Source organism: Aspergillus pseudonomiae (assembly GCF_009193645.1).
Source record: "Aspergillus pseudonomiae strain CBS 119388 unplaced genomic scaffold BDV37scaffold_26, whole genome shotgun sequence".
NCBI classification, from domain to species: domain Eukaryota; kingdom Fungi; phylum Ascomycota; class Eurotiomycetes; order Eurotiales; family Aspergillaceae; genus Aspergillus; species Aspergillus pseudonomiae.
Window position 1 is genome coordinate 359,987 of NW_022476018.1, and position 21,811 is coordinate 381,797.

The window sequence follows — 21,811 nt, forward strand, 5'->3', positions numbered from 1 at the left end:
CATCCCTTTCTCCTTCCTCTCACGCTGAAAATAGATAGCGCCGTCAATGTCGTTTTGATCATCAGAATATAGCCTTTGGCTTGTCCATTGCTCTATGATTATCATGACTATGTCCAGCAGAGGTACTAGAGGTAAATGACAACATCTCCTGGACCCAGGTTGATATACAGTTATTACGTCCGTCTACCGAATCCACCTCCCCATCCATTCCTTATTAAGCTTCTTCGCCTCATCAACAAGTCCCAGCTCCAACAGCAACTGCACAACACCCCTAACAGACGAGTGTAAAGAGCTACTCACCCACGCATGCGTCGGAGCCGTATGTTCTCCGATGAAGATCGTATTATGTTCAGTCTGATGATAAGCCGGGATATAGAGCCGATGTTGCTCGACATCTGGCCGACACCATGAGGTAGCAGTATGCTCATCCTGCAACCAGCAGAGTCTTTCATAATCACCAGTATACAGCTCACGGGCCTGTTCCCCATGCAGTGAAACCACAGCATCCAGCACAGTCTGCACATGCTCTTCATCTGAGAAACTGACGAACCGATCGCTCCAATCTCCACCACGGTAATGCATGATAAGACCTGGGCGGGATTCATTCAGTCCGTAGACGGGATAGTACAACGCTCCAACAGAATTGCTCGGCGGAGTAGAATAGCCCCCGAAAATAGGTTTATCGCCTTTTTCCCAGAAGCGTTCCGAGAAGAGCAGAGCCACCTTACAGGCAGACTTGAACCGTAACCCAGCTTCACTGATCGCGCGACCCAGCACTGAAGAAAATGTAGGCAAGTCCATGAACCGAGTCATGGTAAAGGGCACCGCCATAATCGTGTAGTCATACGTCTTGCTCTCGTACGTCCGATTTCCAATAGATGGATACCACGACAAACGCGTCTGCATGCGCCCGTCAGGGTGATCAACAGTCTCCAGCTTCCGGATCTTCCTGTCGAGGACAAGCCGATTGCTCACATGCGGCAAAAACGCATCGGATAACCGGTTGAATCCACGATCAATGCAAACCCACTCCGTCTCCCCCAAGGAACCAGGACTCCCATCCAACCCAAGGTTCGAATTATGATGCATCTCGTCCCAGAATATATCATAATCACTACCAGTCCAAATGGCATCGGTCACATTCACACTAGCATTAAACACATGCTTCATCATCGCCTGTTCGCTCCACTCGTCCAGTCCACGATCCATGACAGCCCGATGGGCCCGCCACACATCCCTCTGAATGAACTTCAGCATCTCCTTCGCACTCAATATCTGCTCCATCTTGCTCTTGGTCTTCTCATACTCAGCAGTAGCCATAGGATCCTTAGTCCCCAATCCAGTTTCATTCCCATATACCTCTCCCCGCGTCGGAATAGACCCATCAGCCAACCGACCTGTCCCGCGTGCCAGCAACTCATTCTCATGATGCTGTATCCACGGAATAAAATCAACCTTCCACTGACTCTCATTCCCATTCATATTATTCAACAGCTCCGCGAGCTGAAACACCATTGCATGGTCCGAGTATTCCACCGTCTCGCCATCGTTATACCGCACCCTAACAGGCAGCCGCATGGGCCCCATTTCGGCCCATTCATCCGTGCCCCCAACGAGCTTCGTCCGGAACCGTCCTCCTACCCGGTCACTCGCTTCGAGTATTTCCCAATTGTGGATTCCGACGCTATCGAGGAGGAGGGCGGTTGTGAGGCCTGAGATGCCGGCGCCAACGATGGCAATCGTGGTGTTTTTGTTGGTGGGGTTGTGTGCTCCATTTGTGGTGGTGTTTATGGCGTTGACGCCGTCGAACCAAGCGCCGAGGGCATCGAAATCTTGCAGCTTGGGTGTTGCGGTCGTTAGAGGGAGGAGGAAGGGGAGGAGGGCGCGCGGTCTCATTTTGAGGGGGTTGAGAACGAGGGTTTGCGGGCGTGGGGTTTCGGAAAGCGGGTGGTTTGCTTCGAATTCATTGTGAAGTTATACTCAGCTCGGTAGGGACCTTGTAGATGCTTACCTTGGGGATAGTTTTGATCAGCTTGTTCCTGGTGTCGATCGTTATTAGGTGCGTCCGCAAGGTACTGGTTGGCCGCACAAAGACTTTTTGGATGGAAAATAATTATGCGGTGTAGTGAAAGAGAGACAATTATATATGAAAATAATCTTTCAGCATTCAACTCTATCTGATTAAAGGGGGTATAAAGTCGTGAAAGCAATGCAGAGCACAAACCCGAAATCTATATACAAGAACACCATCGATACGCCTTTTTATCCATCCAGAAAGCCATTAAAAGTGTGGGGCATTCAAAGCCATCAGACAAATGAGTCCAGCAACCAATCCAGCACAAGGCAGGGTCAGAACCCAGCCAATGAAGATAAATCCAAGCTGGCGCCAGTTCATCGCCCCCATGTCGAAGTTCATGAGAGCAACACCGGTAGCGGCTCCAGTGAGACACTGAGTGGTAGAAACTGGGAGACCCAGTCTAGAGGCCAAGAGGACAGTCACGGCGGCTCCGAGCTCAGTGGCGAAGCCACGAGTGGGCGACATCTGGGTAATCTTGTTACCCATCGCCCGCATCACGTTGTAACCATAGAACCAGAACCCGGCACCCAGGAGCAGACCAGCAATGACGAGGAACCAGACAGGGGTTTCCGATTTGGTGTTCACCGCACCGGACAGGTAGGTGGCGTACGAACCAGCCCAGGGTCCCACGGCGTTCGCGACATCGTTGGAGCCGTGTGCGATGGACATCATCATGGCGGAGACAACCTGACAGTAGGTCCAGAGATGCTCGACGCGGTCGTCGTACCGGTGGGCACGGGCGTGGACGGCGCGGAGGTGCTCAGAGTCGTGGGTAATCACATCGCGGGTGACACCCTGGAGGAGAATGAATTTGATCCAGCCCCACCATTTGGCCGGGTTGAGCCAGGAGAGGTCTTGGACAGGCTCGAGGAAGCGCTCATGGGGGCCAATGATGCGCTTTTTCGGTTGGATCTGGGGAGTAGCCATGGCTGACTCGGCGGTACGCTCGATGTCGGAAATGTTCGTGTCTTTCTGATCGGATGCTTTCTCTTTCCCGCTATCCTTGTGGCCGGCGCGGACTTCGCCATGGGCATCTTCGTAGTAGTTGGTGACGAACTTGTCACCCTTGCCAGGCCAGTAGAGGGGGCAGTCATCCTTGAGAAGCCAGGGTCCGAGGGGAATGTGGTAGGCTCGGATGCGAGGGTCTTGTTTCACGAGGCGACGGTGGAAGTAGGGGACGAAGAAGACGTAGGAGATGAGGAGACAGCCAAAGAAGACGCCGAGGATGATGCCGACGGCTTTGCCGGCACCGAACTCCTCGAGCGAGGGGGCAGTAGGGGCCTCAACAACAATGAAAAGGGCGAGGATAGCTCCGGTCACGGAAAGGTAGAGGGGAATGAGACGCATGCCCCATTTGAAAGAATCCTGACGCTCCAGCACGCTATACTTGAGGGTGCCGAAGATCAGAGCCGAGAAGCCGCAAGCAACAGCCGGGGCGATACCCCAAGACGCCGCGATTTGGGACACACTGCCACTCTTCCATCCCCAGGAAATTTCTGCTTGTGTAGCGAATCCGACACCGACCAAAGCCCCGACAACGGTCTGCGTGGTTGATACTGGCCACCCGTAGTGCGTAGCCACCATCAACCAGGTGGCGCTTCCAACCTCCGCGCAGCCCATGGCCAACATGAAGGTACCGGGTTTGCCCATGAAGCGATCGGGGCTGATAATGCCCGATTTGATTGTCGAGGTCACACGGCTACCCAAAGCCACGGCACCGACGAACTCTGTGATGGTAGCCAGGATACCCGCCTGCCACATCTCCAGAGTCCGGGCAGCCACGGACGTTGCGTATGAGTTAGCCACATCATTGGCACCGTTTCCGAAGGCGCTGAAGACGAAGGCAATCGAGGTTATTGCCAAGATCCAGTCATACTTTGCGGTAATGGCGGGAATCATGTTGGGCGGCGTGCCGAACCACACCGAAGGGTAATGTGGAGGGCGAGGAGAAGGATTGGTAGGGCTCTGATGTGGTCTTGAAGGACTGGATATCTCTACACCTCAAAAACTGTTCTACGGGCGGACGAGTATTAAGTAGGAACCCTTCTCTGCTGCACTCGGGAGGATTGCTACACTCGGCGAGAACGTGCTGACAGACTTCACGCCAAGGTATCAAATTGCTGCATCTCATCTCGGCACTCCAGCTGACACTGATTGGTACACTGGAGAACGTGAGCTCTCGCTTCACAGAGATTGGTCGAGGGCTCATCTTCCGCTCGCAGCGTGCCCAGAGGAGCGGACTTGGCGCCAAGTGCTGCCGAGACGCCATCCGATGGTACTGGAGATGGATGACACCCAATCAGAAGGCCCTCTCCAGCACGTTCCTGACCTTCTGGTTGAGGATGAGGTTCGAGATATCGTTTAGGGTTGCTGCACCGGTGAGAAGAGAACCCTAAGCCCATCTTGGTATCTCGGCGCGTGACTTGGCGGAAACCTTCACACCCGAAGAAGCTGGCATGATTTTGAACTCACGAGGGGGTTTGCCACTTTAGGGAAATTGCTCGGGGTGTAATGATTAATTGATATTCTGAAATACAATGCGAGGCATTTCCTGGCCCACGTGGGAGACTCTGCCGCAGTTCGTCACAGTCGTGGCGTCAGAGACTGGCCTCGGACCTTGAGTGGGTCATGAAGGCAGTGCACACCCACACGACCACTTGCCACTGCGCATCAATTAGAGCTCAACACATATTCCTCTTGAATTCGGGCAAGATGCCTCCGTAGAGCGTACAATGGAGTATTCTATTGGGGGGAGTAGGATATGTCGACGTTGCATCATGCTGGGGTGGGGGCTTCTGAGATTACAGATTGCGTTATCAAAGTAATATTCCAATCAAGGCGAGATGGCCGAGCGGTCTAAGGCGGTTAGTACCACTATGAAATACTCATCTTCTCAAACATATAACTAATAATCTCTCAGCTGGAGTAAGGTTCCAGTCTCGAAAGGGGCGTGGGTTCAAATCCCACTCTCGTCAACATCTTTTTGCTATTTGTTTATAGTCTCTGTTCTTTCATGGACTCCTTTTTTGTCAGTTCTTACTCGCAAGTTCACAAATACAAGACATAGAGTCCCAAGCTAAAACTCTCTACCAGCGACCTATATGTGTTTGGATATCTTGCACTCTAGTATTGGCAAACCATGATAAACCCTGCTAATTGAACACCGATCTTCAACAATTGAACTCAAAAACCTCTAACTAGATCTTCATATAGTACCTTTAAGTCTATTATGCTTTCTGTGGTAGCAAAATATACTGTAACATGTAGAAAGACTAAGCAATTGGATCGAGTTGGATTCGAATACTGTTCTCGACCCTATTCTAGAAGATATATTTCGAGGCTGCGTGCGACGATAGTATTTGACAACAAGAGAAAGTTACTTAACAATTAATCCGGCTACTATTCGTGAATAAGTCAAGTCTGTCTGGATTACATTGGCGTGATTTTTACTATCGGGTTACGCCGAAGAATCTTTTCTTTTTTGCTTCTCCTGGGTTGCATACATAGTTAAACTCAGGATACCTCGCTGATCAATCCAAATTACCTCTATGAGCGCCGTCACTCTAACAGAAGAGCAATGTTTATTTCATTTAATAACGCATTGATCGTCGATATCATCATAACGCTCGTTGTCCTGATCATATATTGTGTCATACGCTCCATTCATATGAGGGTGGATAAAATCTTCATCAATTTGTCCCCGCAAAAGTAACGCCAATGGGTGTGACAACTTTCCACTTCACACTGGATGTGACCGCGTCCACTGATCTTTTCCGTCATGATTCCACAACCCGGAAGTGGTCTGACTCGACGGTCTTACAGCACGGAACAGTGTTCACAGCGCCAATTAGTGACTTCTATTGGCGTTCACTAGGCGGGCACAAATCAGTTCAAAGTATGGTTTGGACTTCTTGTACAGGACAAGAATACAACAACCATGCCCAGCACCTATCTATAACTCAGCCAATATAAAAAGAGAGAAATGTGCAGAAATGGAAGGACTGAGGAAGCGCAATTGACGCAGCTTAACTACCGCAATCCACCATCATCGAGAGACATGTTCATGGCAAAATTATAAGGCTGATCGAAGCACGCATCCACAGCCACCTGGTGGATGTTTCCTAGAAGGACCCATTCTGCGGGTGACGCAAATTTGGACTCGGCCCACTGGTCTGGGGAGAATTTATGGATCCGGTTAAGGATCTCACGCGCATCATTGGTGAAGACGCTGGGTGTTGTAGGTACCTTGTTGTGGCTTGTATGTCCAGACATGGTCAGTACTATCTTTACGCTCACTACAGTCTACAGTGCACGACGTACATCAATGAGCAAAAGTGTCAGGATGCCTGCAATGATGAGGTCGCTCATGCGTCTATGTTCCGCGTTAATATCATCACTTAGAGATCGAATCAGCTGGCCGCGATTTCGGCTCCAGCGCATGGTAGCGGGGTCCGTTTCTCGCGCGATTCATTCGATGACTTAAGGTCATGCAGAAAATCACGAGTGGGGTATTATTAGGGTAAGCCGTAATCGCCATCTGGAAGATCAGAGGTGTGACTGGGTATACGGCAGAGTTTTGGCCCAGCCTGGCGATGTAGAGTAGTACTTTATCTAGCGAACATGTCAGTGTGGCCGACGAGTCATCTGCCCGAGACCTTTCACTGACAATACTAGTATTCCGTCGCCTGGACAAACACATGTAGATCGGTTTTCAACTCTATGAGGACTGACTACAAAGTTAGGGTTGACATATTGATCCGTCGTTATTTCATTGGTGTCATTTTACTTCGTCTTCCGACTCCGAGAATTGATTCTTCCTCGTGCCAGCCATGTTGACCTGAGAGGCTGCTTATCATTGTATCCCCAACAGATAATCCCGGTCGCTGAGCATCGTTTACATGGAGGTCGGGTGAAAGCAGATACTAAGCACCGTCGAAGGCATCCCTACCAGTGAGGCTTTCGATTGTCCGCCATACCTTTCGTAATGAATACAGCCAAGTACGAACCTAGATTAACGGAGTCTGACTAGTTACCGTCACTGTTGGTGGTATTTTCTGGAAAGAGTCTTTGCCAGGCGATGATGTCAAATTTGAACACTGCATGATGTAGTGGCAGTGCCAAACTAGTTTCATAGATAGCCCCGAATCATACACATGCCTTATGTCGATATTTTATGTACATAAGTCTCGTAGTATTTTCAGTCGCTTTGCATTGGTGATTTGTTGCAATTGCAGTGCAGACAAGTGATACTTAGATTACCCAAGGTGATCGTAATCAAGAAATACGTTGTTCCTAAGCCAAACTGTGGCATCAGGTGATGCCACGCGCTTTGATTTCGCTCAAGTGATTCCTTAGGAACTCCCGCCTCACGACTTGAGTTTGACTTTGGACCATTCCCCCACTTCTTGGGATCCAGTTCTCAGTATCAGTGGAGTGACAGATTGGCCAACACTGCCTCAACCCAAAGCACGACAGAAGACGAAACACGAAAAGGCGAAACACATAACCTCCTAGCAAGCTTTGATAGCAATACAAGCCTGAGATGGAACTTCAATATCGAACATAAACCTATCCGGGTTGTCAAGGAACGCCCGGCGATACCGTAGACACCGCTTGCTAATCAACAGCTGGCCCCGACATGATACGTCCGAAGCGTATTTAAAGAACGATTTGTTTCCCCGGACGTTGTTGCCACGACGGATCATGTCATCCACACGGCTTGCATAGTTAATGCAGTCAGCGCAGTAGGCATGCCGGTCCATCGCTTCCGGTGGGACCCGCGTGTTGTTGTAGAGTAAGATGCCTGCTGTTCATTAGTTATGGGCGTTGAAGGCTTTCTATGGGAAGCACCGCAAAGATCTCGTACCGCATCCTATTATAAATAGACAGCATGCTGTAATAGCCGCCGAGATAATGGAGATTCTCATTCTAGGATTGGTCGCAGAGAGCAATGCTTCAGGGTGGACTTCTACATTGAATGGATGTCAGAATGGATGCCTATGTCACTAACCTAATCGGGCGATTACAGCCCCCTCTCCGATTACCATTCCTAGCTTAGTGCATCATTAACATGGTGACACGTGACCATCTGTTAGGCATCGATTTTTGTGCCCTCATGTAGCATTCAGGGGCAATACAATGGATACTTCCAGTATTAGAACAGGAATAGCTTTTGGTCCCCGAGGCTGACCATTTGAAGAAGTGCTAGTTCAAGGTTAGACAGGAGAAAGTCATGAACATGGACATTCTTCGACATCTATTGGATTCAAATATAGACATGAGAGAACGTTTCTTGAGCCACTCCTTCCATACTTGGATGAAGGACACACCATCTCTCCATATCGGGACCATGCAAACAGAATTGCCGCGGCCAGTCTAAAAGATCTGCGTACCCAGGTGGCATAACCGCCAAGACCTCGGATAGCAGCGATTCTGCACGGCTTTCCATAACCCAAAAACGCCGGAACACATGTAGCTGTGCGCAGTAGCAAGCAAGCAATACAAGGGCAAAAGGCTGCCTTTTCTCAATCAAGCTAATGAACCCGTTGCGGACTGTAATCGGCCAAATGAAAATCAGGCCGCAGGCGGAAGGGCTGTGGGCGCGTTCAATACGTTGGCAGGCTTTCTTCAGCTCAATGATGGCATGCTCTAGGATTGATCTCTCCTCTTCTTCAAGTACTTCGACTGTGAGCCGATACCTGAGTCTATGGATCTGGTCATTAAGGCCATGGAAGAGACGGAGTGGTGTGTCCCTATGAAAGCAAATTAGTTGGAAAGACAAAGCCACGATGACATGAAAGGGAAAGAGGTCACATACACTTTCTCGCTCCAGTCTTGAGAGAACAGTGGCCCAAGACAAGACTTCTGAATTAAGGGAAAAAACTCAAGGAGGGAAGTTATACCACGGGAGAGATTAAACATCTCAATCACGCTGCTCAAGGGCTGTGCATCCTTCGAGTCTGTCGGGACACCACATATCCAGACCATGATGACGCTCGAGAATGCGAAGAGGGCAAAGCAATTCTCCGCGGTTGGCTTGCGAAGTATAGTTCGGAACGTTTGGAGTCCTAGGGCCATGTGGAAAGTGGAGCTGGTGAGGTAATGACTATGTTTTTCGGGCTTGACATATGACAGATGGAGTGCGGATAACGACAGGATGCCGTGCATGAGAAACTCATAGGAATAAGCGATTTTCGGAACCTCGATTCTCCACACGTGGTGGATATCTTCTCGATCTGATAAGGTGGTACATGTGGAGGTGCAGTAATGGTGCATCAATTCGGGGTCTTGACCGTTCCACTCGCGCCCGAAGTATGCGGTATCTGTTAAATTGCGCTGAAAGACGCTTAAGGCGGCATCGGTCCGTGCAGATATCTTGGCAAGAGATGTGCCGGGAGCTGGGGTGCATGCAACGAGTCGTTCAGCATGTTTCGTCTTGGGTTCAGGTTGTGGTGTGCCGATTCGATGCTGATAGCTGCACGAAAGACTGCGACGGGTACAATTTAAACATGGATCGGCTTCATCGCACTAGAGACTATTAATAAGGGAGACATAAAATAGACCGGCAATGCCGCTGTCAAATCGGGGTACTCGCCTTCACTCTCCGTTTTTTGCATTGGTCGCAGCCGTTGCGAGACTTCTTGTGTGATCTCCGGGGCGGCATGTTCCGTCTGGAGTAGCAGCGATGCACCGAGGTCTTCGTTATTCGTTAAAACCGAAATAAGATCTCTGTAGGCCCAGATATGGGGATCGCGAGCAGTATCTGTTCGAGGTGTGGCGTATTGAAGTAATACGATAGCGAAAACGAACACCGATTCGAATCCGGGGCTATGCGGATTTAATTGGCCGCCTGGACCGAGAGAATCCACATTTCATTAAAAACTTCCCTTGAGTGGTGGGTCTCAACTATGCATCTTGGTAACAGAAACGTGGAGCAACCCAAGGTCACATAGATTGCGTTTCCATAGCAGACTCGCTGTCAAATTCAAGAGAGCTCGGATAAGGGCTGTAGATCAATAGCTGGGTGCAGTCCATATTAGTATAGATCATCACGATATACTTTTGAACGCCAGTAGGGCCCCTGTTATCAAACCACCGGGCGAGCGGGCAAGTTAAATTGTCATTCAATCTGAACGACTTCCCACTATGGCACATATATAGGTTATTATTCCTATAAGTGTACGCCGAAGCACCCGGGCTATTTACTTTATCTCAATAGATAGCCGTTACTGTGACCAGGCTTGGCCACTCTAGGGGCTTCAATCTTTACCAGTAAGCCCCTGGGCACGCGAGTGGAGACTTATACCGAGCGGATCCGGAGGTGGAAACGATAACGAACTCGAATTCGAGATCCCCTTTAAAACATGAAGGTGGCCGCTACAAGGAAAGATGGAAGCCTCAACTTAGTGCAATCTATTCTATCCTTCCCCTTGTGGTTCACCATTACATGTGATATCAGTCAACATGAGTGGTAACGACGATGGTGGAATCGACTTTAAACTGTACCGCTATACACCATCACTCGTTGCGGCGGTACTCTTCATTGTTCTATTCACTCTAACAACCGCGTATCATCTCTGGCAAACTGTTCGTCCAAGATGCTGGTACTTTTTAGTCTTTGTGACTGGTGGGATTTGTAGGTCCATCTCTCCGTGGAAATCCACCAAGTTAACCCTAGAACGCGAGACTAAACAAAGACCAGTCCAGATAATAGGGTATATCTGTCGCGTGCTATCGCATTTTGACAAGGAATCCGTACCCATATATGCCGTGGGGAATACTCTGATTCTTCTCGCGCCCCCTCTTTACGCTGCCTCTATATACATGACTCTGGGACGCCTCATCAGATATCTCGATGCAGAGCATTTAAGTCCGGTATCTACCAAATGGCTAACGACAATCTTCGTCGCGGGTGATGTGATCTCATTCCTCGCACAAGGGACAGGTATAGAACAGTCCCCGCGTTTCCACCATCCATTTTCCTGTAATGCTCACGATATTTAAGGCGCCGGAATCATGGCAAGCGGCACCATCAGTGGGATGAACACTGGCGAGAACATCACCATCGCGGGTTTATGTGTACAACTGGTGTTTTTCAGCGTCTTCATCATTGTGGCGACCCTCTTCCATTACCGCATTCACAAGAATCCGACGTCCCAATCGGTTGGGAGTTCCATCTTTCCTCGCAATTGGCGCGACGCTACCTGGGAGACTGTTATCTTTGGGTTATACAGCGCCAGTGTTCTGATCCTCATTCGGTCGATCTTCCGCTTGATCGAGTATGCGCAGGGCAACGATGGGTACCTAATTAGCCATGAGGTATTCATGTACGTGTTTGATTCGACACTGATGTTCATCACAATGGTGGGGATGAGCTTTTTCCATCCATCGAAGGTTTTGAGTCCGTTGGCGAAGACGGAAGCGTCTTTAGGCCGGTCCTATACGATGGCCACTGAGCTACGCGATGAGCCTGTATGATTTACGATTTGTATTCTAGAGCATGCTGTCACTGGTTGTTGTACATATGTGATAGATCAACTAACAACGATGAATTTATACATTAATGTATTGAACCGCCCCTGCTACAACATGAAGCTGTCGCCAGCAGCTACCATATAGTGGGCCTCACTAATCACCACCAAGATCTATCATCGAATGAAGCGCCGTTCAAACTGACTCCACCAAACTGCGCCAACACCATAACACCATACTACAAATACGGACCCCAACCCAAACACGAGAGTCTAATAACAAACGGCGTCTTGGCAGTCGTGCATTGCCACGAAGGAACCAACACCGGCCTGAGATCGATCCTTCTCGTCCATACACGCTTTCCCCAAGTTAGGGTTCTCGCAGATCACCTCACAGCCACCCCATATGACTACGTCATGTTCCAACATCTAACCTTCATGACACTCAGTATACCATCTGGCTATAGAATATATTTTAGACTGCCCAACTTTTTTGAGCGTAGCCACGCGGTGAAATTCTCGCAATATTCAACATCGATTTAGCCACTACTTCTTCACTTCCTCAAATCTAACCCAGAAAAAAAATGGACTCAACTTCAGACCCGCCCCCTCCATACTCCTTAACATCAACCACCCTCGGAGAAGAAACCCTACCTCCAACTACCCTCATCCTATCAAACAAACTCATCCACACCGAGGCCGCCCCCTCAACACCCCTCTACGAGATATCACAAGACATAGCATCTCTCCCCCAAAAGTTCACATCCGTAAAATTCGAGCGAATAGAAACGGACGCGCCCTCAAAACTGGAAAGCAAATCCCCCGAATCGCAGAAGAAGCACATATTCTACCTCGCTCATCCGGCGCATGCGCGGTACCGGAAAGATGTCCCCGCATATTATATCACTGCCGTCTCCCTTGGATCGTTGGGTAATATCCGCTTTGAGGTGAGTAAGGCGCGGTTTCAGAAGGCGGAGTTTCGGGCGCTTCTGAGTGCCGGGAAGAGGATGGACGATAAGCCGTTGTTTTGTGAGGATGTGGAGATTACCCTCTTTACGGCCAAGATGAAGTGGACTGGGGGTGGGTATCGGTGGACCGATGCTAGGGGTAGGGATGTGGCGTTTGAGGGGGGGAAGGGCGAGGGGGGGAAGTTGGTTGTTACGGCGTCTATGGAGCAGGATATGAGGGATGCGCTGGTTGCATTGTGGGTGTTGAGGACGTGGTATGATACTGCGGAGAGTAGCGAGGCTAAAGCGGATGGTGAGTGAACGTTGACTCCATGGTCTTATAACGCCCTCATGGTTTATGTGTTTAACCCTTAGACAGAACTAGCGGCCTGGATGCCACCCTCAGCGTATGCAGGAATGGATTTTGGTGTCGTGAAAAAGTCGGGAGCCTTGGGGGCTCTCGGTGCACTTGGTGGCGCTGGTGCTTGATCGGTGCGTTAGCCTTCATACTGCTCAAGTAGAGGTATTAACTATCATAGTGGCATGTCTCACATCGCAGACGGGTCTGGGTTGGAGATAGAAAGATCTGATAATCGTTATATGACTCTCTATCGAATGCGCAATCTCTAATCGCTGTGCTACATGTCTATAACATCTAAAACAGATTGCTCAAATCTTAGCCCCATAAACCTTCATCAACTCGCCCAGCGGCATCTTCTCTTTCTCCGCCGGCCTGCCTTCATCCGGAACACCAAACACAAGCTGGGCCCTCATCTTCCAACTCGCCGGCACATTCCAGTTGGCCGCGACCTTCTCGTCAATGATAGGATTATAATGCTGCAGATTGGCACCGAACCCCTCCTCCTCCAACGCAACCCACGCCATCAACTGATGCATCCCACTGGTATGCTCGGACCAGGGCTCGAAGTTATCCGCATAGAGAGGGAACTTCGCCTTCAGGTCCTCCACCACAGGCTGATCTTCATAGAACAGGACGGTGCCGTACGCGGCCTTGAAGCCGTCCAGCTTTGGCCCGGTTTTCTTGAATGCCTCGGGCCCGATGAGCCCCAACAACACGTCCTTGGTGATGTTCCAGAGTTTCTCGTGCTCTTGGTTGAGGAGGAGGATGGTGCGCGTGGTTTGCGAGTTGAATGCGGACGGCGTTTTGTGCATGACCGAGCCGAGGATGGACTGGATTTTGCTATCCGCGATGGGCGATTCGCGGCGCAGCGCGTAGTAGGATCGGCGGTTGGCCAGGGCGGCCAGGAGGGCGGTGCTGCCTTTGGACATTGTGGTGTATGTTACGCGTGGTTGGGGATTGGTCTGGTGTAGTGGATTGCGAAGAAAGGGAATGGTGGAGCTCGCTAGGGAGGAAATTGGGGAGTATTTATAGATTTCTAGATCAGATACATCGCCGGTTGTTAATAATTGAATTTAAATCCGAAGCGACTGGAATTTCGCTAATCTTGTTCGAGCCCGATTGGCGATATAGTGTAATTAGGTTAAGAAAACCGATCGACGCTTGAATATCCTTAGGTAACCATGTGTCATTCTGCAGTGTGTGTTGAGGATGCCATAAGTCTTGGTCATCCTTAGAAACAAAGTTAGGTAGTGGGCCGTGCCGAGGCATCTCTTAGCTTATCAATGAATATTACTTAACTGGCGTACCTGATCATTGTCTATAGAATTATCCCATGATCGCTCTTCGGTGATCGTGAGTAGGATATTGAAATTCTATAATATGTAATATTCTCCCAGTCCCAAGGTGAAGAACCCAACCGAACTAAGTCACTACTCTCGCTTTGATATCTTCCAGCTCGGCAGTCTCGAAACACCATCGCGATATGCCATTAATTAATTGAGACATGCAATCAATACATGCTACGCACAGGCACATTAGTCATGACTCAAACAGATACACATCAGCGACATAGGTCTGTTTAACGATTCCATGAGGACGGGAGGGCCGGCGGCTTTGCGGAGCCTGAGCGCCTGAGGCTAATTCACCCTCAAGGGATCAACCCTATACCAAGCTGGAGGTAAAGAGCATCCAGTCACGATAGATCGCAAACTTCATTCTATTCTCGATTCTCATCGAACCATGTATCTGAATTAGTATATATCTATTCTATATATTATACACCTGAGGGGAGATACGAAAACCCGGGTGCTCATTGGATGTCTGTGACGAGTCACCCTCATGTATTGAAGCACTCATGACTCGCAATCAATAGCAGGGATCATCAAGCAGTCACGCTTTGGTATCATAGGAAGTCAAATTCTAAGCCTAATTCAGGACATCGAGCAAGACTGTGCCGAGTTCCTGGTCCCGTGCATCGTCCTATCGGTTGCGGGCAAGCCACCCGGTCGCGGAGGTCGGTTTTAAGATCGGTGCCATAAGGATTGAGCGTTTCCCGTTGAAGGAATCGTCAGATCGTGTTCCCGGTGACTCTTGAGGTCCCAGCACAGCATTTGTCACCATGTTCACGGTCTGAGTGTTGGATAGCTCAGCCTTCGCCCAATCTTTGCAACAGAACAGGTTGAAGGGTGAAACTGCGTCGCCGTCTTGGGGCGGCGTGGGCAACCACAGGTCTTCCGTTGTGGAATGCCACCCTCCCTCCAGGCCATCCGGCTTGGTCAACATTGTCAGTTTATGAAGGGTGTATCCGTTGGCCTTCGTGGATGTCTGTTCCGTATAGAAATCATGCACGCGGGCATGCTCGGGGACGACGGACGCATCCTCGGTGACAGCGACCTCGTGCGGATCCAGACACGCTTCTTCGAACTCCATGATCTGTGTAAATACCACGTGGTAGTGGCTAACTTCATACCACCATTCTTTTCTCGGCATCCGCCGCAATAGATCTAATCCTTTGCGACGGAGGCGCGGCCAGCGGCACTTCCAAGCCACAGCGTGGAGCGGGTATAGCAAACCGAAATCGAGACAGAGGGTTTTCGATAGCTCATCTGGGTAGCGGTCGGGGTCCGACACGATCTTCTCGCCGATGCGGACAATCTCCTCGAAGTCCGCTCGGTGCTCGTCCCAAGCGCACTCGCAGCCCACGCGGTACGTCGTCGTTCCCATCACGGTCGAGTACCACATCAGACGGAGGACTTCGGCCGCATCCTGCTCGTTCTTGTTCCACGTGGAGCCCTGCCGTCGAACCAGGTCATCGAAGTTCGTTTTCCAGCGGTCGCGCGTCTGCCGAAGTCCGCTGATGATCGTTAGCAACCCAGCATCTGGTAGCTTTCCTGACTGTAAGTTCTCATCCAATAACTGGAATACCGCCGCCGTGGCGGTGACCAAGTCCACCATCGCCACCCTGACTTCGCGGAGGCTTTCGAATCTGTCCGTTAGAATGAGCAGTCCGGTATCAACCGGGTTCAGCAAGACCTTTCGGCGCGTGCCGGGATGGAACTCGGAACTGTTGAGGTTGAAGAGGCTCAGGATCGGGGCCAATTCCGTTTCCACGAAGTGCGACTGGAACGACGAATACCCCTGGCCCCACGGCACCTTCGGCCGACCGCCGGTCTTCTCACGCCATGCCCACAAGAGATTAATGCCGTTCGAGATATGCGACGCTGCGGCGGACGCGTTGCCCCGAAGGAACTCAAAGGCCGTGAACAGAATGCTCGCCATCACGACCACGGGGATCGCGCCTGTATCGGCGGCGCTTTTCTCGATCGTCGAGCGCAGCGCCCGGGTATACAGCTGGACGGCCGGATGTGGATCGCCCCCTGCGGCATTAAACGAGGGGAGCAGTCTACTGCCTCCTTTGTGCTCATGCAACGAGCCTATTGCAGCGATGGCTTGGCGAATGGCGGGTTCCACAAGACTGAGTTGGAGGACAGAGACCTTCCAGAACGAGCCTTCAAAGAACCCGGCCAGCTGGGAGGACGACTTGTGAAAGAAAAACTCCAGCGCGCGTGACTCCGTACTCGACTTGGCAGTCGTGACGGTCAAGAGCGGCTGGGAGATGCTGGATGGCGCCGTCTGCGAAGAATAGCCGTCGCATTTTCGTCCCGTACTGATGCACCTGAACACTGCTTGTCAGTTCCACGGCCCCATCGCGTCTCACGGCGTCTGCTGTGTTAGTCGTACCGGGTGCAGGCGGGCTTGCCTTCATCACACTTCACTTTCCGGATCCTGCGTTGCAGATGGTTTTAGCACCGATTACCCCCCTGGTCTGAGCTCCGGTAGCACTAACTTGCAGGTGATACAGCCCGTCCGCACTTTCGGCTTACTGGCCCGCTTCCGTTTCACTGGCGTCGGCATTTCCGATACGACTAGAACTCAGAGCCCTATGAGACGTCTAGGTCAGGAATAGATGTCCTGGCCAGAATACGAGACGCACGATGATCGACGTCTTACCTCACGTGATCGCAGGATACGTCATACTGCCTATTTTGGACATCACAATTGGAGACCAGGCGATCCAGTATATATAGCATAGGGTTGCAGTTCCATATATCTTCCCCCCTGGGAGGTGGGCGAGGCCTCAGCCCTAACCATGATTGGCAACAGGTCGCGTTGGTCTCATTTGTAGAAGTTGTGTAGCACAAACTATATATAACCACTAACGGTCCGTCGAAACGGTTTCGGGAGTATATCTTCCGGGTCAGTATGCACCAGTCTTTAACGATAAGCGTGGAGGTAGAGTAAAAGTTCCGTCCCGAGGCCTTAACTGGGACGCCAATCTCAGATGTTCATTCTCTCGATATCCACCTATAACGAAACTAAGTTAACAGGATTGGCGTCCCTGTGGAGTCTACCACCATAAAGGTGTGGTACAACGCATCGCAAGGCGTCCACAGGTACAAAGCCCGATACAACACAAAGAGAGTCAAGAGTGGGGTCGGTCTCAGGCACTGACAGTAGCTCTACAATGCCAGCCAGCCAAGAAACGCACAGAGTCTTTGAGACCTACGTTGCCGAGAGAAGAGACAATGCACATAGTAGCATCGGGGACCTTGGACACGCATGGTGATACGCCAAATCCCATGCGACAGGGGTTGTTTGGCTCCAGTGGGCCTCCATTGTCTATATAAGCCGCCGTCCCGTGCAAAGGAAATGGAAACGTAACACACTCGAGGTGACGATGAAACTGTCGGCAATGGTAAACGGACCGGGTATAGCGTGGACGCCGTACGACCGCGAGACCTTCCAACTTGGATCCTGTATCGAGCACTACGGGGACCTTGAACACTTAGGGCCGGGTCACACCAAGAAAGCCTCCCGATAGCTTTAGTCGGAAACACGGGGCGCCTAGAGCCCGACACTAGATTCCTGACCATGACACTTAGTTTATCCGGACTATTAACATGGTAGAAGATTGCCAAGGCGGCTCATTAGCATGTCATGAAACTAATATTAGTAAAATATGGATGGGACAGAGTCTGGGATACACTTCACAATCATGACATGCAACAATCAGCTGAGATAGAGTATAGATAATGTAAATAAAGAGTTCGTATAGAAACCAACATCCTACGCGCCACGGCAGGACACATGCAATAATTCGCTCAGAATACTTGACAACCCAATGCGTAGATGCAAATTCATTATTGACCGATCATCACTGGGCGTTCAGAGCGCCCGCTGCCCATACACGATGTGCAGTCGCGAGTACAAATGGAGCGAAGTATCGCGCAATTCCCTCCGCATGCCTGCCACCAGCGCCTCGATCTCAATCCGGTGCCAACCAAGCATTCGGGTAAACAGCGCATAGCAGTAGGGCGGCATGGCCTCGATCATGTTGACCTGATGGTAACGACCGAGCTCCTTGAGCTTGGGGTCTTTGGGCCAGGGGCTTTGGGGGAGCTGTGGCCGTTAGCGTTTCCTGTGCACGGGATAGAGAGTCAATACGGACCTTGTACACGTCGTCGCGAACGTTGACGAAGCCGGCGTTTTCCATCTGTGTTTTCCAGTTCTTCACAGTGTCGAAATCCTTGCCGAACTTCTTGGCACTCAGGTGCATGTGCTTGACTCCGTCCATCATCGATGTTGCTTTGAGATGTGTGCCGTCGTCGGAGAAGCAGTTGACTTCGATCGAGGCAATTTCCATCCATCCACCGGGCTTCAGATTGGCCAGGGCCTGCTCGAACAGGCGGTCGTGATCGCGGATGAAGCCTTCTAACTCACGGCCGTGGATGTAGTCGAAGGGCTGGCTGTAGGACCAGGGCGCTTCGAAGTCATCCACCTCGAAGCGGAGGTTGGGAGGAATCCTAATCAGTTAGTTATGTCCGAACGACCGGGACGCATTGATCATACCATGACGGTTGAATAGGACTGAGATCGTTCCCTAAGCCGACCAGTCAATACTGTGTCCTTCGTAGACAGAATGAAATACCTACCAATCACTTCTGATTCGGGATGTTCACTAGTCTCGTCAATATTTAGGTAGCCAATGCCTCTCCTGTTGGTTGGACTTACTCTGCAAAGTCGATAGCCCAGATGCCAGTTCCGGTGCCAATATCCAGGACCCGAGCGGGGTTCTTGATAGGGGCCGCATGCAGCTCTCCTTTCAGGATCATCCGATAGATGTGGTGGCTCTGTTCTCGTTAGTTTGGCCATTCGATTGTTCACCGATGCTTCCAGTAGGCTCAACCAACCAAGTCCAGACGGTCTTGTTCTTGCTCGTCATTAGGCTGTCCAAGTTAGTATAACTCCTCGAGAAGGCAACGGAATACCCACCAGAATGTATTCACCCTCATGATACGAATGATATCTGCGACCATTCTGTACGATATACTTAGTAAGCGCCACAATACCGTGGTTGAGCCAAGAAATAATACCTCATATCTGTGCGGTTAGCAACATCCCCACAGAAATATGACCTGTTACATACTGATAGTTCATAGCACTTGACGTAATACTGGTGGTATAACTGGCGTCTCCCAGTCTACAATTGTCAGCCCGTCGATTTAGGCGAGATAGGACTTCGCCACTTACGATCCCGCATATAAGGAATCACCGTCGGTATCCGAGAAGTTCTAGGAAGTCTAGTTAGCTGAATCTTCCCCCCACTACTAAGATAAGAATGGACCAACATCAGGTTCGATGATGCCCTGAACATGTCCCTGGATTTCTGGTTGCGGTTCTGGTTGTGGTGCTTGCTGCGGTTCTTGCTGCGGTTCTCGTTCTGGTTCCGCTTGGGGTTGAGCTGGAGTTTGAGCTGGAGGTTGGAGTTCAGGTTCAACTTCTTGTGGTGGGCTCTCCGGTGGAGTTTCCTCCCGGGGGCGTTTTTGCGTTGGTTCACTACGGGATTCCATTCTTGCTCAAGAATTGGGGACGGAGCAATACGAGGACAATTTCTGGGAGAAGGGAAGAGTGGGTGATCGTGAAATGGTAGAAATAGAATTCAGATTAATCTGGGGAATGGAACTAGGAGGGAAAAAAAAAATCAATACCGCTACGAGCTAATTATACGAATAATAGTAATAGAATTAATAGCGGTAAAAAGAAGGGATTGAATAATAAAAATAAAAATAAAAAAAGAAGGGGAACGCCGACGGGAAAGGGGAGGAAAAGGTCCTGAAGAATGAGGAATTGTGGTCCCAACGACAGCGAGTCTTCAATCAGACTCGTCAACAGGCTGCATAGCGGGACCGCCGTTGAGAGATTTGCGGTGTCTTAAAAGCTGGCCAAGTTTTGCGAATGGGCAAAGTACACAAGTCCCGTTCGGCTCCTGGCACTATTCAATCCATGCCATCATCATATTACGCCCGTCACTCATTAGTTCGCATTTGCACGGATGCACCACCAGTGTGCCGCGACCGTCGATCGAGGAGGTCTGGTGGCTCTTTTGGGAGGCCAGCAGCGTTAGCCGCTTATTAGTCGGCGTTAGTGACCGTCTAACTGATCGGTTAGCTGGTTGGTTCAATGGTTGGAGGTCCAGTGGATCCACTGGCTGGGTCTTTTGCCATTTTTCTGTGTTCAGGCATTTTGGCCTTTTTCTTTTTTTCCCCTTTCCCTTTCTCCATGGCCCCTCGATTAGGGCATAACCACGTCCCCCATTCTTTGTATCGAAACAAAGGCAACCGTTTCGCCACGTCGAGTTGGGTAGCAAAGAAAGAGAGATCGCACGGCTATGGACATAAATTCGTTAGGTCTTATCGTATTGTAGAGGTTAGGTAATTCTGCTCTGATCCCAGAGAAAAGTTGCCTCCCGGCCTCCACTACCCGCTGTCAGCAATTCCAATCACGCCACGTCACCGTGGTCTCAATTCTTCAGGCTCATGTGGTCCCCGACAGGCTATGGAAAAGAGTCCCGAGCACCTGTAGGGATAGTGAGCCGTTTCTACTGATTCCATGTGGCGGTGGGGGGCTACATCCTCGATGCACGAATCTTATCCAGAGCGAAGTCATTGACCCTTGTTGGCTCCACAACGCCCTCTAACGGATCCGATGCATCACATCCTTAAAAAGGCAAGAGCCGTTGGTGTGATGGCAATGCGACTCTAGAGTCTAAACCCTGTTGGTGTGCACAGCACAAACCGAGCATGCTGCACCAGCTTAAGCAGTCTAGAACAAGCTATGAGGGCGAAGGAAGGCCCTTTGCAGCTGCCGCATGATCCCAAAGTACGCGAAACCTGACAGCCAATCAGGCCCTTGCCTTTCGCTAGTGCGCACTGGTATCTTTGCAATTTGATTACTGCTCCGGCGTTCCGTGGTTCATCGAGTCTGGAACCCGAATTTAAACCGCACTGGAGATCGGGGGACACGAGGGGGAGAGATCGGAGGTTCGTCCGGTCAACTTACGAAGTACTCTTTCGTTCTGATGCTCAAGCCCCTCACTGTTGATTTTTAAGTTTGATAAGACACTGGGGACAGAAACCGATTAAATAGCATCTAGCGGCTAGATAACGGCCTTGTCCTACTTACGGGCTTGTCTGGTTCTCCCCGGTACACAATCGACTAGGTCCTGATTAGGGCTAACATCCGGTGGTCACATATTCCGTAGTGGCAGACTAAGGCCTTCTCTCACAAATCTTAGTGCGTTCCTTCTAGGAATTGTGCATAAAGTGCATATCCATCTCCTGATCCCGTGGCGGGGAGGGGCGCCGTCTCTTGGCGTGCTTTAATACCTTCCGATATACGAGGGTTATCGGGTGGAGGGGGGCCGCTCGTCGGATGTTCCCCGTTTCTCTCAAGGTGTAAGGGCTTGTGCACCTCAACAAGCCTATCACTCCGTCTCGGTCCTCACGATCTTCGTATTCATCTCATGCCTCCCTCCTGACAAGCAGTAGCGAAGAATGGTTGGCGTACCGCGCAGCACTGGCTGTCGCGCCTGTCTCCAGCGGCGGGTCAAAGTGGG

The 21,811-nt window shown here is 50.6% G+C and overlaps 11 protein-coding genes across 11 annotated transcripts; 2 read left to right on the forward strand and 9 right to left on the reverse strand.

The window, feature by feature from the left end:
* Nucleotides 1–172: 172 nt before the first annotated feature.
* On the reverse strand, nt 173–1,994 carry BDV37DRAFT_293479 (flavin monoamine oxidase family protein). The gene has a single exon (XM_032089425.1). It carries the CDS (start codon nt 1,894–1,896, stop codon nt 184–186), a length of 1,713 nt encoding a protein of 570 aa, XP_031942407.1. The 5' UTR covers nt 1,897–1,994; the 3' UTR covers nt 173–183.
* Nucleotides 1,995–2,161: 167 nt separating this feature from the next.
* Nucleotides 2,162–4,470, reverse strand: BDV37DRAFT_246345 (inorganic phosphate transporter). Its single transcript, XM_032081749.1, has one exon. The coding sequence runs from the start codon at nt 3,974–3,976 to the stop codon at nt 2,282–2,284; it is 1,695 nt and encodes a 564-aa protein (XP_031942408.1). The 5' UTR covers nt 3,977–4,470; the 3' UTR covers nt 2,162–2,281.
* A 1,636-nt stretch (nt 4,471–6,106) lies between these two features.
* Nucleotides 6,107–6,517, reverse strand: BDV37DRAFT_282327 (uncharacterized protein; the record flags this gene model as incomplete). Its single annotated transcript, XM_032087017.1, has 2 exons — nt 6,107–6,322; nt 6,398–6,517. 2 exons carry the CDS (start codon nt 6,515–6,517, stop codon nt 6,107–6,109), a joined length of 336 nt encoding a protein of 111 aa, XP_031942409.1.
* Nucleotides 6,518–7,182: 665 nt separating this feature from the next.
* BDV37DRAFT_246347 (uncharacterized protein) lies at nt 7,183–8,013 on the reverse strand. Its single transcript, XM_032081750.1, has 2 exons — nt 7,944–8,013; nt 7,183–7,880 (listed from the first exon to the last, which is right to left on the reverse strand). Exons 1-2 carry the CDS (start codon nt 8,002–8,004, stop codon nt 7,588–7,590), a joined length of 354 nt encoding a protein of 117 aa, XP_031942410.1. The 5' UTR covers nt 8,005–8,013; the 3' UTR covers nt 7,183–7,587.
* A 1-nt stretch (nt 8,014) lies between these two features.
* Nucleotides 8,015–10,049, reverse strand: BDV37DRAFT_246349 (Zn(II)2Cys6 transcription factor). The gene is made up of 3 exons (XM_032081751.1): nt 9,672–10,049; nt 8,895–9,604; nt 8,015–8,829 (listed from the first exon to the last, which is right to left on the reverse strand). Exons 1-3 carry the CDS (start codon nt 9,738–9,740, stop codon nt 8,343–8,345), a joined length of 1,266 nt encoding a protein of 421 aa, XP_031942411.1. The 5' UTR covers nt 9,741–10,049; the 3' UTR covers nt 8,015–8,342.
* Nucleotides 10,050–10,538: 489 nt separating this feature from the next.
* On the forward strand, nt 10,539–11,554 carry BDV37DRAFT_293481 (RTA1 domain-containing protein; the record flags this gene model as incomplete). Its single annotated transcript, XM_032089426.1, has 3 exons — nt 10,539–10,712; nt 10,779–11,021; nt 11,082–11,554. Coding segments are annotated over 3 exons (890 nt in total), but the record flags the coding sequence as incomplete, so codon positions are not given.
* A 99-nt stretch (nt 11,555–11,653) lies between these two features.
* BDV37DRAFT_102284 (uncharacterized protein) lies at nt 11,654–12,941 on the forward strand. The gene has a single exon (XM_032078200.1). The coding sequence runs from the start codon at nt 12,132–12,134 to the stop codon at nt 12,813–12,815; it is 684 nt and encodes a 227-aa protein (XP_031942413.1). The 5' UTR covers nt 11,654–12,131; the 3' UTR covers nt 12,816–12,941.
* Nucleotides 12,769–13,861, reverse strand: BDV37DRAFT_101974 (nitroreductase family protein). Its single transcript, XM_032078199.1, has 2 exons — nt 13,047–13,861; nt 12,769–12,978 (listed from the first exon to the last, which is right to left on the reverse strand). The coding sequence occupies exon 1, from the start codon at nt 13,782–13,784 to the stop codon at nt 13,164–13,166; it is 621 nt and encodes a 206-aa protein (XP_031942414.1). The 5' UTR covers nt 13,785–13,861; the 3' UTR covers nt 12,769–12,978; nt 13,047–13,163.
* Nucleotides 13,862–14,835: 974 nt separating this feature from the next.
* On the reverse strand, nt 14,836–16,770 carry BDV37DRAFT_271044 (uncharacterized protein; the record flags this gene model as incomplete). The annotated part of the gene is made up of 4 exons (XM_032084658.1): nt 14,836–15,269; nt 15,429–15,696; nt 15,823–16,531; nt 16,703–16,770. The coding sequence occupies 4 exons, from the start codon at nt 16,768–16,770 to the stop codon at nt 14,836–14,838; spliced, it is 1,479 nt and encodes a 492-aa protein (XP_031942415.1).
* Nucleotides 16,771–17,434: 664 nt separating this feature from the next.
* BDV37DRAFT_246362 (class I SAM-dependent methyltransferase) lies at nt 17,435–19,735 on the reverse strand. Its single transcript, XM_032081752.1, has 10 exons — nt 19,545–19,735; nt 19,447–19,487; nt 19,338–19,396; nt 19,189–19,235; nt 19,107–19,142; nt 18,928–19,046; nt 18,849–18,874; nt 18,766–18,796; nt 18,365–18,719; nt 17,435–18,315 (listed from the first exon to the last, which is right to left on the reverse strand). The coding sequence occupies exons 3-10, from the start codon at nt 19,351–19,353 to the stop codon at nt 18,082–18,084; spliced, it is 864 nt and encodes a 287-aa protein (XP_031942416.1). The 5' UTR covers nt 19,354–19,396; nt 19,447–19,487; nt 19,545–19,735; the 3' UTR covers nt 17,435–18,081.
* BDV37DRAFT_246367 (uncharacterized protein) lies at nt 19,716–20,458 on the reverse strand (the record flags this gene model as incomplete). Its single annotated transcript, XM_032081753.1, has 1 exon — nt 19,716–20,458. A coding segment is annotated over one exon (159 nt), but the record flags the coding sequence as incomplete, so codon positions are not given.
* Between the last annotated feature and the right edge of the window lie 1,353 nt (nt 20,459–21,811).

Bases quoted from the DNA above. Each gene is read 5' to 3' on its own strand.
- BDV37DRAFT_293479 (XM_032089425.1), bottom strand. From the start codon at position 1,896: ATGAGACCGCGCGCCCTCCTCCCCTTCCTCCTCCCTCTAACGACCGCA.
- BDV37DRAFT_246345 (XM_032081749.1), bottom strand. From the start codon at position 3,976: ATGATTCCCGCCATTACCGCAAAGTATGACTGGATCTTGGCAATAACC.
- BDV37DRAFT_246347 (XM_032081750.1), bottom strand. From the start codon at position 8,004: ATGAGAATCTCCATTATCTCGGCGGCTATTACAGCATGCTGTCTATTT. The intron at 7,881-7,943 runs GTACGAGATCTT...AATGAACAGCAG, and splicing joins TCTATTTATAATAGGATGCG to GCATCTTACTCTACAACAAC.
- BDV37DRAFT_246349 (XM_032081751.1), bottom strand. From the start codon at position 9,740: ATGCCGCCCCGGAGATCACACAAGAAGTCTCGCAACGGCTGCGACCAA. The intron at 9,605-9,671 runs GCGAGTACCCCG...AATAGTCTCTAG, and splicing joins GCAAAAAACGGAGAGTGAAG to TGCGATGAAGCCGATCCATG. The intron at 8,830-8,894 runs GTATGTGACCTC...TTGCTTTCATAG, and splicing joins CAAGACTGGAGCGAGAAAGT to GGACACACCACTCCGTCTCT.
- BDV37DRAFT_102284 (XM_032078200.1), top strand. From the start codon at position 12,132: ATGGACTCAACTTCAGACCCGCCCCCTCCATACTCCTTAACATCAACC.
- BDV37DRAFT_101974 (XM_032078199.1), bottom strand. From the start codon at position 13,784: ATGTCCAAAGGCAGCACCGCCCTCCTGGCCGCCCTGGCCAACCGCCGA.
- BDV37DRAFT_246362 (XM_032081752.1), bottom strand. The intron at 19,143-19,188 runs GTGGGTATTCCG...TAACTTGGACAG, and splicing joins ATGAGGGTGAATACATTCTG to CCTAATGACGAGCAAGAACA. The intron at 19,047-19,106 runs GTTGGTTGAGCC...TAACGAGAACAG, and splicing joins AACAAGACCGTCTGGACTTG to AGCCACCACATCTATCGGAT.